Raw genomic sequence first — 13,151 nt, forward strand, 5'->3', positions numbered from 1 at the left:
AATAAACACCAGTGGGGTTAATACCAGGCTGTGAGCCTACAGAAAGTCTTCAATGAACTTCACTGTCTAACTGAAATGTTACAGAAATTTTAGGCTCTTCACTTTGAAGATGGGGGGATAAAGCCTCTTCTTACAAAAGATGAGCACAAAGCATCCTGGGAAGCCATTAGAGAATCCCACAAACCTGCATCACGTTGGCTGGAACAACCTGAAGATGAAGCTAAGACAAATTTTAAGAATAGTAACACAGTGGCCTGCTGACACTTCACGCTTCATGTGGAAATGCAGGTTTATGAGCAGTCCCTTTGGCCCAACAGGTTCCTGCCACCACCCCAAAGTCCCTGATGGCCCCCACCTGCAGGCAGGTCCTTCTATGAGAACCCAGGCACTTTTGGGAGCTGGGCAGCCACCCACCAAACACCTGCATCAACCCAAGCACATCAGCAGCAGGCTGTGGTCCAGGGAGGAGAGCGAACAGGAGTGGGCAGGATCTTCTTAAACAAAGGAAAAAATATTGCATAATATTCCCTCAACCTCTCCTGCAGTGAAAGCAGAACGAAGAGCCCAACTGATAAATGAGTTTCACTCTCATTTCCCTGAAATTTCATGCTCATTTATCCGCAAGAGCTCCACTCCACGCTATTAACAAGGACAAAATAAGCAACCCAAGCCAAGAGATCATCATCAAGAGACCTCAGGCACACAGACAGGAGAAAAGATGAGAGATATGGAGGCTACGCAGGCAGGAAGCAGAAGAGGCTGAGAACAGCCTGCTTTATTTAGCATTTATTTTAAGAAAACGGTTTTGGCCAAAACTTAAGTAACGTCTGTATGAATAAATACAGACTCATTTGCACACTGAATGACAGTGACAATACAAGCAAATCATTGAGTCGGTCTATACCCTGCTGATTTGCCACAGATTTATGGCAACTACTGATGTATTTCCTGTAGCTGTGCATTAAATTCAGGGGAGTAAATGTGCATGTGTGGTTCCCCATCAAAAATATGCCCTTTCCATGCAGTGTTTGAACAAAGTCTTGCGGCTGTACATTCAGAAGACCACCAAGGAGAGGACTGTACCTTGCTAGCAACTACCAGCTGCACCAGGCCAGCAGCCGAGCGAAGGAGAGCCACAGCATCCTGGTGGGACAGCCCAACCAGCGACTGACCGTTGATCATGAGGAGCTCGTCGCCCGCCGTCAGCCTGCCATCCCTGCAGAAACAGAGCAGGAAAATGGAGCTGCAGGGCTTCCCCAGTGCCAGGCTCTGGTGGCATGCGGTGGGACATGGAGGCATGGACAACGTGACCTAGTTGACACTAAGCTTGCATTGATCAGTGCAGTGTTATTTGCCCCAAGAAGTGACTCACAAAGGTGCCCTCAGGAAATCATTGACATAACCAGAGCCATTTCACCCTCTACAGGGCTGAGACCCCTCAAATCTTCTCGATGTCCCGCTGGAGACGGTCAGGGGGCAGCAGTGAGCCCCATCTCCCCCCATCAGGATGCAGGGCCAGGGCTAGCAGTGAGTACCCCAACTGGCACAACCCACACTCACCCACTGCCAATCCCATGGGAAAGCCCATCTTCTAAAAACGGACTTGGGGAAAAAGCCCTACAAGCCATCAGCTTCTGTCACCAAGCATTTGATCTGTCTATAGCTTAGACTAAACATGCTGGAAGAAGCTTCAGTGACCAATCACAAAAATAAGTTTTTAAGCCAAAAATGCCATAATGTCACCCTCACACAATGGGAGGGCAAACCCCCCACACCTGCTCATGAGTCTGGTTAACAGTGATGGCCACTGATGCTCCATCACTCCCGCAAAGGCACCGCTATCACCTCACCTGTGTGCAGAGCCGCCTTCCTCCACGTGGGTGATGATGATGCTGTGAGGGGACCGCTTCGACCCTCTGCCTCCTGTTATCTGGATTCCCAGCCCGTCTGTCCCCTTCAGGATGTGCATCTTCCATATGCGGCAACCTTCTCGCTGAGAGAAAACGTGCAGAGAGTCCTTGAATTTGGATTTGGACACTGAGAGAAGGCTGGGAGGGTACAGGAGGGAGCTATTTAGCACGTTGCTGCCCATCACCACACACCCGTATAGCTGAAGCTATACAGGTGTTTTTGCTGAGCTTTGCTGTGGTCCAAGCGAAGGAGGCAGAAAAGAGGAGGCAGCACAGAGCAGGGTCAGCACGTAGAGTTTTCTTTGCAGGGCTGTTTGTAGCTTTTCTGAGCCACACAGAGGTGCTGCTCTCAATGCCCTGATCCTTCCCGAAGCAACCAGTGGCCTCAAAGCCCTTCGCCAAAACTCAAAGATGAGCTGTGCAGGGCTGCAGAGGAGCAAGATGTTGTTCAAGGGGGAACTTGAACCTTGGGAAGCGCAGCTGCTATTGCAGCAGGGACCAAACTGGCATCACACAGCAGCATTTCCCTCTCTGAGGGGTTTGCAGTATTTGAGACATAGGAAAGAAAACACCAGCTTCAAATTATCAGCTGCCAAACAAATATTTCTTATTGGACAGCTGCTGTACAGACTGTAAATAATACATTTACCCACCGCAGAGAATAACTTTTCAGTGTAAGCAAGATAATAACCGATGTTTAGGATAACTTTATTAATTTTTTTAAATGATTATCAATATTTATCCAAAAAGTGCTTTAGAAACTCCAGAGCAATATGAAATGCGAAACAAAACCTAGTTCCCATGAGTACTACCAGGACTGGGCACAAGGACGCAAGTGCGGCAGGTATCAGCAGAGAAAAAGGAAAGCGAAAAACAAGCAAGCAAGCCAGACATGTAAGGCAATTCTCAAGACTCTCTCAGAAGAACCAGGATAACAGAATTATGAGAAAACCTAGGAAGTTTTCAAGCTTGCAAGACAGCAAAATGCACAATATGGAGGCACCTTTTAGGCCATGAGTTGTATCACCAGGCACCAGGTCAGCTATTTCTGACTGGGTCTGTTCTGCACACACGTAACTTTCTCACAGTACGCAAATGCCCAAAGTAGCAAAGATGATTAAAATTTCATGCCAAACTGTGAAGAGCATGTACAAATTGCTGCTTGTTTCTGAGAAGGGGAACTGCTAAATATATCGGCAAACCCAAGGGTTGTGGCAGCAACCTGCAGATTTTAGGCCAACACTGTTTATCACAGCCTTTATTAAGTGAAGGAAATGTGCTTTTTTTACCTGATCACTGGGGCCCTATGCCAAAACTTTTAAAGGCAATGCAAGGTGAGTTTTTCAAATACAGGAACAAAGAGGTCAGTATCTACACCAATATCTTAAGAACAAAGTGAATAATAATTAATAATAATAATAATCATAATGAATATGATGATGATGTTACACAGCCCTGTGACCGCAGGCAGGAGAAACAGGAAAAACAAACTAGGTGTCTTAAGAGGTAACCCAAAAGTTTGAGCCTGAAAATGTATACACCTGTGGGTAATTTGTTAACCTGAAAGTCATACACATGGGCAATATCCCAACAGGTTTAACTGGGATCCTCAATGCACTGATAAAAGCTCAGCTTGCTGCTGAATAACAGGATGTGTCAGGACAGAGAATACTTTGAGATAAATTAGAGTGATACATGAGACACTGTGTTAAATGCAGGGACAAGAGTCAACTATCTTTATCTACTTATAAAACAGAATGGAGCTATAGCATGAAAATGCTCCAGAGAGGTTTTATTGCTATAAAGTACTTTGCACCCACAATGAAAACAGTATAACAGAGAAATACAATCTCTCTGCCTCCTCCATGCAAGCCCAGGCTGAAACAATGACCATCTACTCTCCTCACAAGTTGCCACTCCGAGTGTCCTATTCTTAAATCCAGTTTGGAAGCAGACCCCCCTGTAAATTTAACAATGCAGTCATAAAATTGGATTTAATGATTTACAAACGCTTTCTGGAACGCAAGTTATTCAAAGGCCCACAATGTGCAGTGCCTAGCTTGCATTCCTCAGCACTCCCCACTATCACACATCTTACTAAAAAAAAAAATAATCCCAAATTAATTCTTAACTGACCCACTCTCAAATGTTCATTTACATTGCAAAACACTTACTAGCAGCAAATGGCAAGACTCTGCTGCTCTTAATGCAAGCACCATCCTATTTCCCTTGAACTCCCACTGAAATCAAAAGCACTTGCAAAGTAAAGCATTACTCAGTCCAAACACGGACGGCAGAATACAGTCACAATAAAGACAACAAAACCATTTGGTGCATACCCAAACATGTATTTCTTTCACTTGTTTTCAAATGACATGCTCACCATCTCCTGTGTAAGAAAAGACTGTCCCTCGAGTCCCCACTGGTCAGCTGCATGCATTTCACTGGGAATAAACAATTTGGCGTCAACTGGAAATCAGATCCCCTCACTGTTCTTTCCCTCTTCTTCATAAAACATTCATAGCTCTTCCTTTAACCCCGTGCTACAAAGCAAACGCGCCCCACCAATACACACATACCTCCGAGGTACGTCACTACAAGATTTTGAAACCTAAGTATTAAAAAGCAGATTGCTAGCTTTTGCTTGAGGCCTCTTAGAGAAAGGGGGTGTTCAGCAGAACCCTCTTCCCCTCCCCATGAAACCGCTATCTCTTTTGCACACAGCAGCATGGGATACTTCACAACCGACTAGGAAATGCTGCTGCTTTGAATGTGCATCTTATGTGATTCCATCACAGGAAAGCCTTAATACTAAAGCTCTGTGCCAATTCCAAGGATTTGTAAATGCATTTAAATTTCACTTAAAACCAGTTTTCTTGAGTTATTGGAGATTCCCAGGTTCAAGAACACAAAGCCTAAATGCTTTTTAAAAAGGAAAGAAAAAAAGAGCAGTGATGCATGTCTTTAATTTTCAAATTTTTTAAAGGATCATATTTTCAAGCTTTCCTTCATAAACAAAAAGACAACAAGCTCACTTAGTCTTTAAATGAAAGCTAGGATTCTGCTGTATTCAGTCTGCCCCAGAGACATACAATACCCAAGGGAAACTCCAAGTGTAGTTCGATTTGGCAGTTTGCAGGTCTGATGTCACTGTCCTTGGAGCCTGCATAATCCCTGCCCAGAGGAGGACAAGTTTAACTGCTGACCGGTCTCCTCTGATCAGCTGCACAATTCCGGTTGCTGCTTGGCTGCTGTCAGTTTCACATTCCTATTCACATCTGAACTTTTCCATCCTCTCAGAGTAATTCTCATACCTTCATTTATAAATGTCTCAGAATAATACCCCCAGCTTCTTTCACAAGCAGCACAATAAATCTGCACATGTGTACCCACAGCTCTCCGTCCAAAAGCATTTCTTCCTTAAAGCACAGATATGTGCTGATGCCAGTCCACCAGGTTATCTCAAACGCCAGACATCCTCAGAAAGGATAGAGAGGCACTACCAGCTCCTGTCGCAGCCAGGGACTAGGCAATACCCAGCTCAGGTTACTCTTAAGAATAAGCAGACCAACCTATATCCCTTAACCATAGAATCATAGGATATCCTGAGTTGGAAGGGACCCGCAAGGATCATCGAGTCCACCTCCTGTCCCTGCACAGGACAACCCCAAATTCACACCATGTCTCTGAGGGTGTTGTCCAAGTGCTTCTTGAACAGCATCAGGCTTGGAGCCGTGACTGCCTCCCTGGGCAGCCTGTTCCAGTGCTCCACCACCCCCTGGGGGAAGAACCTTTTCCTAATACCCAACCTAACCCTCCCCTAAACCAAAGGCAGGTCACAATAACAAAGATCAGCACTTGAGAATCCAAGTAGAAAGGACTCTCTAGATAACATGGGCTGAACACCTATATATGACAGTCCAGAAAACCTCATGCAATTCACTGAGATTCGGTCAAGATGGACTCTCAGAAAGACATCCATGATTACTTTGAGAGTGTCAAAAGAATAAGAAGCCAAAATTTCCCTTTAGAGATTGTTCCCCATCTCCTGGGAGCAAATGTTAACTCTGCTCAGATCCACCCGATGGACTTTGCCGGTAAACCTAGAGCAGCAGCAGACCTGCCTGTGCAGAGGGACTGTGGATTCCTCTCAATAGAAGGGTTTCATGGACATGATGGACCAACATTTGTCAAAGATGGTCCCAGAGGAGGAGGTGAGACCGGGTCATCTCTTGAAGTCTCTTCCAGACCTACATTTTTACTTCCCCCACATAGCAAGCAGAAACACAAATGGTCAGGCTGCAGTCGGGCTAATGGCTAATTTTTGTTCTCTGTGGTTACATCACTCTTAGGTGACTCAACTTTCCTCCTAACTTGGCTCTTTCGAGCAGGCAGCCCTTTGGACCAGATTTTTCCACTTGAAGCTGATCAACTTCAAAGTGCCTAAGCTACAAATAATTAAAATGTTTTTAAAGACAGTATGAATATTCTACTTGGATTAATAGCAAGGAAAAAGACAAAAAAAAAAAAAAAAAAGGTCATTTTATGTAACAGACCACAAGTGAGAATAGAGAATAGAGAATACAGCTGGCAGCTCCAAGTGGGTCCCCGCAGGCTGTCTTTCTCCACCGTGAAGCCATTGTACATCAGGCAGTCTCTGTTCAGAGCGAGCCTACATCTGGAATAAACTAGCGTACTACAGATCAGAAAGGAAGAACGCTGCCAGCGCAACGTGGGGAAGCTCGCCTTCTGCCTGCTCCAAGTGCATACCATCAAACGCTCGATTTCATAAGCACATCATTAATAAAACAAAAAGGGAACGTTTTTCCTCCAAGTGTTGAGGAAAATAAATAAATAAATAAATAAAAGACATTGGAGCCGTTCTTCCCCCCTTTTCTTTCACCAGCTAATTGCAGAGGAGTTTAAAGGGGTTTGACTGATTTTGACTGTGCTGTGTTCAAGAAGCTGCAAATCTATATATACAAAGAAAAAATTGCTTTGAAATCTTGTATTAAAGAAAAGCTTGGCAGGAGCAAGGTGTAAACAAATGGAAAACAGAGACGCAGTAAGTAGTTAAAAAGTCAGACAGTAAAATGGAAAATGTAAAATAGTTGTCTACAAAAAAGCACTTTCTGTCACAGCAGCAATTCAGCCAAACCTGCTGTAAATATGTAACAATTTTTAAATAAAACCAGAGATAAGCCCTGATGAGAATACCAATAACCACACATGGTCTGTACACACATGCTGACTACCACGGGCCCTAACACAGCCTGTGGGATGTCTCTCTCTCTCCCTTCCTGCACATTTCAACGTGGATTTTTACTGTCTGTCTACAGGGACTGGTTCCCACTCACAAACTTCACAGGTTTTCCCCGTAGGAGCAGCAGAAGCAAACAGCGAGCTCTTCCTCATCGGCCACAAAGCTGCTTTGGAAATGTGACACTTAAGAGAAAGTTGTAAGTTTCATGCATTAAAAAACAATTACTTCAATAGACTTCCTACAAGCTGGCAGCCAACTTGCTGATCACACACAGCTGAAAGCAAGCACAAAACCAGCACAAAATCTCCCAAACAGAAATGCACTGCACTCAGACCAGCATATAAGCAGTTGCCATCAAGCAATGACCGGTGCAGCATCCTCCTCTGGGTAGAGGTAGTATACTGGGATAGGCATACCAGCACAGCACTCCCCAGCACCCCTCACTGATGTGGGATACATTCAAAGCAGTGCTCACAGCTGCATGCCCCACCCTGGGTCAAATCATGCCTCCTCCACCATCCCCATTCCCCAGCAGGCAGGTGGGAGAGACGGATCGGTAGCTGGGGAATTAGCTTGCATGATCACACACAAGGTGAGTAGCTCAAACACAACAATTTCAAGGTACAGTCAAAAGCCATCACTCTTCACATCACAGATATTAGTGTGAATGACTCAACACCATAAAATCATGCCAAAATCTGATTTTTGCAGATTCTTAACAAAGCAATTATTTCATTAGTGGATAATGAGTATATTTTTCATCTGATTTTAACCAGGCTATTTTTACGGCTAATCTGACAGCAGGACTCACGCTTTCATATGCTACCTTGGGCTTTGTTTTCATTGTTGTACAAGCAAGCTAAACAACTCCAAGACAAATCAAAAGCAGGGGGAAAAAAAAAATCTAAATTCCTGTATCAATAAATTATTCCAAGGCAGGAGTTCTTTGTCCATCCCTATGGCCTATAAGAGTTTCTTAGCACGGAGCCACTGAAGCCTTTGGCTTCTACCTCTGGATGATGCAAGCAATGCAGTGGTGTCTCCTACACCACTTGAAAGAGGGCAAAAAAACCCCAAAACTGAAGTAGCTCTTAATATGAATTACACAGTGTTGACCATGTGAACTTTCCATGTCCTCAAAATAAGCAGGAGCCAGCAGCACAGACACAACTGTGATTGCATTCAAGTGTCCACTGCTCATCTAACAAGTCCCCTTGTTTAGACAAACAACCGCCAGACACTTGGCATCCTTTCACTGAAATGTGAGTACTTTCTCCATTGGAAAGAGGAGCATCCTAGGGGATAAAGCCCAGGGAACAGTCAAAGGCAAAAACACACCCTCCCCCAAATACAAACACATAATTAAAATACACAAAACAGACATCACAGCAGAGTAGATGAAAATTCTGCAACTTAAAGCAGACTGTCCCCCAGGGATCTATCTCCCAAGACAGACTGCTTGTTGACATCACTTCCTTGGCAAGGGCTTTAAACATTTTATCAGCCGTTGCAAGCACCTGAACTACATCATCACCCCTTACAAAAATCTGTTGGAGTCATTTGTCATCCTGAGCCATCACCATCTGGATTGCACCTCTCCAGGCTGGCCCACTCTCGCTGTCAACTGAAGCTTTATTGCAAGATCAGCCAAAGGATTTCTCAGCTACCCCTGACCCCGTGGGGTTCCGGCCCGGCAATTGCCCCTGGGGAGCTCAGGCTTTTAAAGGTTACAGGGTGCCTGCATTCCCTCTTGGCCAGGCTCATTCTCTTGCTCGGCTACTGGGAACGGTTGGTTCGTTAGTTCGCAGTTTCTCAGAAAACACCCTTGCTGCCTGCAGTAGATTAAAGCCCATCCTAGAGTAAGTCACCACGCTCCTGTGCCAGCTAAAGAGAGGTCTTTCATGACGATGGGTATTATATCCATCAACATCAGGAGCCCTTTGGGTTTGCTCAGTGATTTCAGCACCCTGCCTCAAAAATTAAGTGTATGTAGCTTTACAACCCCAACTAACACCTGAAACATTACAGCACCTAAGCAAACAGCATGCTCTATTTTTAGGCATGTCCACTTGGTTTCAAACATTCACACTTCATGATTAAATCATAAAATGGTGTGAACTTACATTTCAGCTAAAGCCAGTTGTGGCTTTGCTGTATCTTTAATACCACATGCAAAATGAAAAAACACTTTCTGTGTAGGTGGGAAATGCTTTCGTACTGGTGCTCTCACCTATGGTTTGTCATAGCTGAGCATGGCTGAGACCTCCTGTAACACAACGTCGTGCGTACCTGTGCTCCCTTTGGGGGTAGCTCATTTCCAAGAGTGAGGACCCTGTTTCAAGACGACACATTAAAACTGACCCATTACAACTTATCCATTACCAGACTACACCCAACCCTCCACCGCACCCTTGCAAATTCAATCCAAAAACAGAATAAAAGGACAGATTGCTATTCAAAATTAAAATCTACAGCTACCACAGCTGTAGCTAATCACTTAAATCACAGCAAAGGAAGGCAAAACCTTTCAGTTGAAAAAATTTGGCAGTGAGTGAGACTTAACCCCAGAAAATTGTGACGACGATTGTTTTATGGCAAGGTGGAACATATCTGGCAGCAGAAAAAATGAACTGTAATTTCACTACTAGTTACATCAAAGCACTTCCTAAAACCCCAAGCAAAAGCAAGGCCAAGTTTTCTCAGTGCTGTACAGCTACAATTAAAAGACAGTCCTTGTCCCTAAGAGAGTTTACAACCCGAAACAGGCAAGAGAACGGAGATGTGTTTATCACAGTGCACGTTAAAACTTCAAGACAGTAGATAGCCCCAGGATTCGTGTTAATGAAAGTTGGAAGCAAACACAACAGATAAAAAGACGTTAAGAATAGAAACTGATTCTGAGGAAGGCCTTTACATGACTAAAGGTGTCTACATTAAAAACTAAAAATAGAGCTATTTATGTACAAAACATGCATCATATAAGAGTCCCACAAAAGCCTTGATGAAACAATAATTACTGCTTAGGTTGCCAAAAAAAGTTGATGTAAAGCAACTTAGCTTCAATGGAGCTGTAAGTATTTACCCTTGTAAGTACCTTGCTCATAGCAAGGTTTTCTTTTTGGTACAGCACGTAGATGAGATTTTTTTTTTCTCCATCACATTTAGAAAAACAGTAAAATGCTTAAAGCCAGTGTATTATTTCAAGTCTCCTGTTTTGATTCTTGTAACATGGCATTTGTCTTCCTCTTCTGCTTGGCAAGATAAAGAACATTTTCTGTTAACCAAAATGCAAGGTAAGCTTGGCATTTACCAGTGCTAATTGGTAAATATTGTTATAGAAAAGCTGTCAGCCTTTCCTAACTACAAAGCAAAATGCAATTCAAAAGCATTCAGGCTTTCCTGAGACCAGCCATCTTAATAAGGAAGCAGTAATGGGCCCAAACAAAGCAGAGAGTTGCTGATAAAATTAAACCAAGCACGGTGCAGTTGCAGCGATACAAAAGCAAGTGCTGGCTGGCAAAGAGCCAACTGGTCTTTTACATACACACGTGTCCGTGTGCACCTGTGTACACACTCATGAGTGTGGAGAGAGGTCTGTGGTCTACATAAGCTGGGCTTAGTTGGTCTATAAGGGAGCAAAGCTGACTGGGCACGCTGCTCTGGCAGCTGCGACCCACTGCAGAGCAACTGGGGTTAACACAGAGCTAAGATCTTGAAGCACTGCTCTAACACAGACCTCCCCAAAAAACCTTTGTGAGGCAATGCATTAATATCCCCCTACCTTCCCCCCTCCTTTCATTTAATAGATGGCACACAGACTTCAGAAAAACACCAGACACACCTCACGAGGCCACAAGACGCTGACTTGTTTCCACCCTGGAAAGGCATCCCACCACAGTCCCACACTGCAGTGCTACCACCAGTCTGGAGACCTGGTACACACCCTGCACTCCTCCCATGCCATGTATTTCTCCCGGTGGAGAAATGCCCAAACGCAGAGCCCCAGCCCCTCTCACCTGCCTCCCTTCACTCTTAAAGCACTTTCACTGTACCCAATCTCCTTTACGCAGTTTCCAACACTGACTGTTAAATTCGGATCTGGATTTCAATCCCTTACTAATCCAGCTGCTTATACAGGAACAAGAGGATTCGAGGTTCTGGAGATGTCTGGTTTCTGCTTTTAATGGTTGGTGTTTTAAGGACTTTTCAGAGCTCCCTGCTGGGGCCAGAGGAAGGAAAGGTGGCCTGTCTGCTCTGGTACACTTCATTGCCAGCCAAGCTTCTTCTGGCTTCATCAATGAAAGCCTCTAGTCATGCCAGCCAGACCTGGATCAGTTAAAGTCCCCTTTGAAAACTACACTCCGACCCCTCACACTTGTAGCCCTGGTCCTTGCAACTATCACAGTCCTGCTTCTGGTCCCTGCCCATGCCAGCTGCATCTGGCCACCTCCTGGCACTCTTAGGGGCTGAACAGCTAAGGAAGCGGTCCACAGCTCATCCAAAAACGCTATGAAAGAGAAACTGAGAACAAAACCGAGGGATTCTGTCCTACCAGTAAACACAGTGACATCACAAAATTGGCATATTGTGAGGAAACCTCACAGTTTCCTTTTCTTTATCATTTTTCAGCTGACTCCAGCAGCCCCTCCCCATACTCCTCTTTCATCTGTGCCTTTATAATTACCAGCCTACAAAACACCACCCTGTCTCAGGCTGCTGAATAAAAGAAGTAAACTTTGATTTCTGTATTTAAGCTCCCCAGTCTTCCCAGGATGTGATGGACCATTACTCCAGCTCAGAGATTGCCTGGTCTTAAATCACTGCCCACGACTCCCACTGCAGCCAGCCTGGGTCCTCTCCAAGGTCAGGTCTGGTTTCCAGACCTTCAAGATCTTCCAGCCAGGCAGATATAACCTTGCTACCTTGAACCCTCATATTTTAAAAGGCATTTAGGTTCATCCTAAAATATATTGCAGCATAACTTAGCCACCTGTAAACATTAAATGCTGCCTGCTAATTGACAGGTACAATATTTACTGAAGGTTACATAGCCTGGCAGATTTGTTTATACATAGCAATAGCAATACCAAGTGCACAGCAGAGACAGACCAAGATCTGGAAGATGAAAGCAATCTTGAAGAAGGGGACTGACACATGCACACAAACCAGTAGCACAGGAATCTCCTGGCAGGTTCACTTGACAAACAGTATTCGTCTTGCCTCTCGTTTCACCACTCAGCATTGCTGGTATTAGCAGCACACAGCAAGAAAGTGGGAGAACAACCCCATGCTTGTGGGAGAGCAGGTGCCCTGACAGAAAATGGCACCAAAGACACATGGATGCCTCAAATGCACTCCCAGCACAACATCCTCAAGGCATCGGCCGTGAGCTGGCTGCTGGGTTCAGTACAGCAGCGGCTGAAGACATGCAGGTTCAACCCGACCACTTTTCACTTATTTTCACTATGAAAACTTCAGGAAAACTTTCTCAAGGGAGAAAAAGTGATGTTGCTGGACTCCATATTCCAATTTCAGTAATTCTCCAATCTGTGTCCCAGAACAAGGAAGTGGAAGAAGTGATGGGGAGGACCAGCAATGTCCTCCTGCAGCCATGCTGGTCACCGAGCGGCTTCTCAAAGCCTTTCCTCCCATCCGCAGCTGACCTCCAGCCAACAGGCTGGCTCTCATCCTCTTGAAGCAAATATATTGCTCCCTGAAGGCGCAGGGCTGACAACCCTGGATATTCCATTAGTCAATGCTTGGAGGAGAAGGCGAGTACGGGGCGGGCAACGGGGATGGAGCTGCTTTCCCCATGGAGAGGGTGCCCTGCCAATGCACCCTGTCCCCGCTTGGGAGGAGATAACTCATCCTGCAGCTATGAGAGGTTTGGCTCGTGCTTTGAAGCCTCGAAGGAGGCTGCAACTTCTGACTCGATGTCCAGGATGCTGTTTTCAAAAGGCTCCTGACACAACTAGATC

General features: G+C 45.0%; 1 protein-coding gene across 2 annotated transcripts in view; it reads right to left on the reverse strand.

Annotated features, from left to right (window-relative positions):
- The window catches only part of PDZD2 (PDZ domain containing 2), a 210,156-nt gene that overhangs the window by 55,383 nt on the left and 141,622 nt on the right, over positions 1-13,151 (reverse strand). For both annotated transcript variants that reach the window (XM_064437724.1, XM_064437725.1), the window contains 2 exons: positions 1,851-1,993; positions 1,084-1,216 (listed from right to left, as the gene is read on the reverse strand). In XM_064437724.1, the coding sequence (XP_064293794.1) occupies positions 1,084-1,216; positions 1,851-1,993 (276 nt within the window). The remainder of the gene's footprint in view (positions 1-1,083; positions 1,217-1,850; positions 1,994-13,151) is intronic.

This window comes from Phalacrocorax carbo, chromosome Z (assembly GCF_963921805.1).
Source record: "Phalacrocorax carbo chromosome Z, bPhaCar2.1, whole genome shotgun sequence".
In the NCBI taxonomy this organism is placed as follows: Eukaryota; Metazoa; Chordata; class Aves; order Suliformes; family Phalacrocoracidae; genus Phalacrocorax; species Phalacrocorax carbo.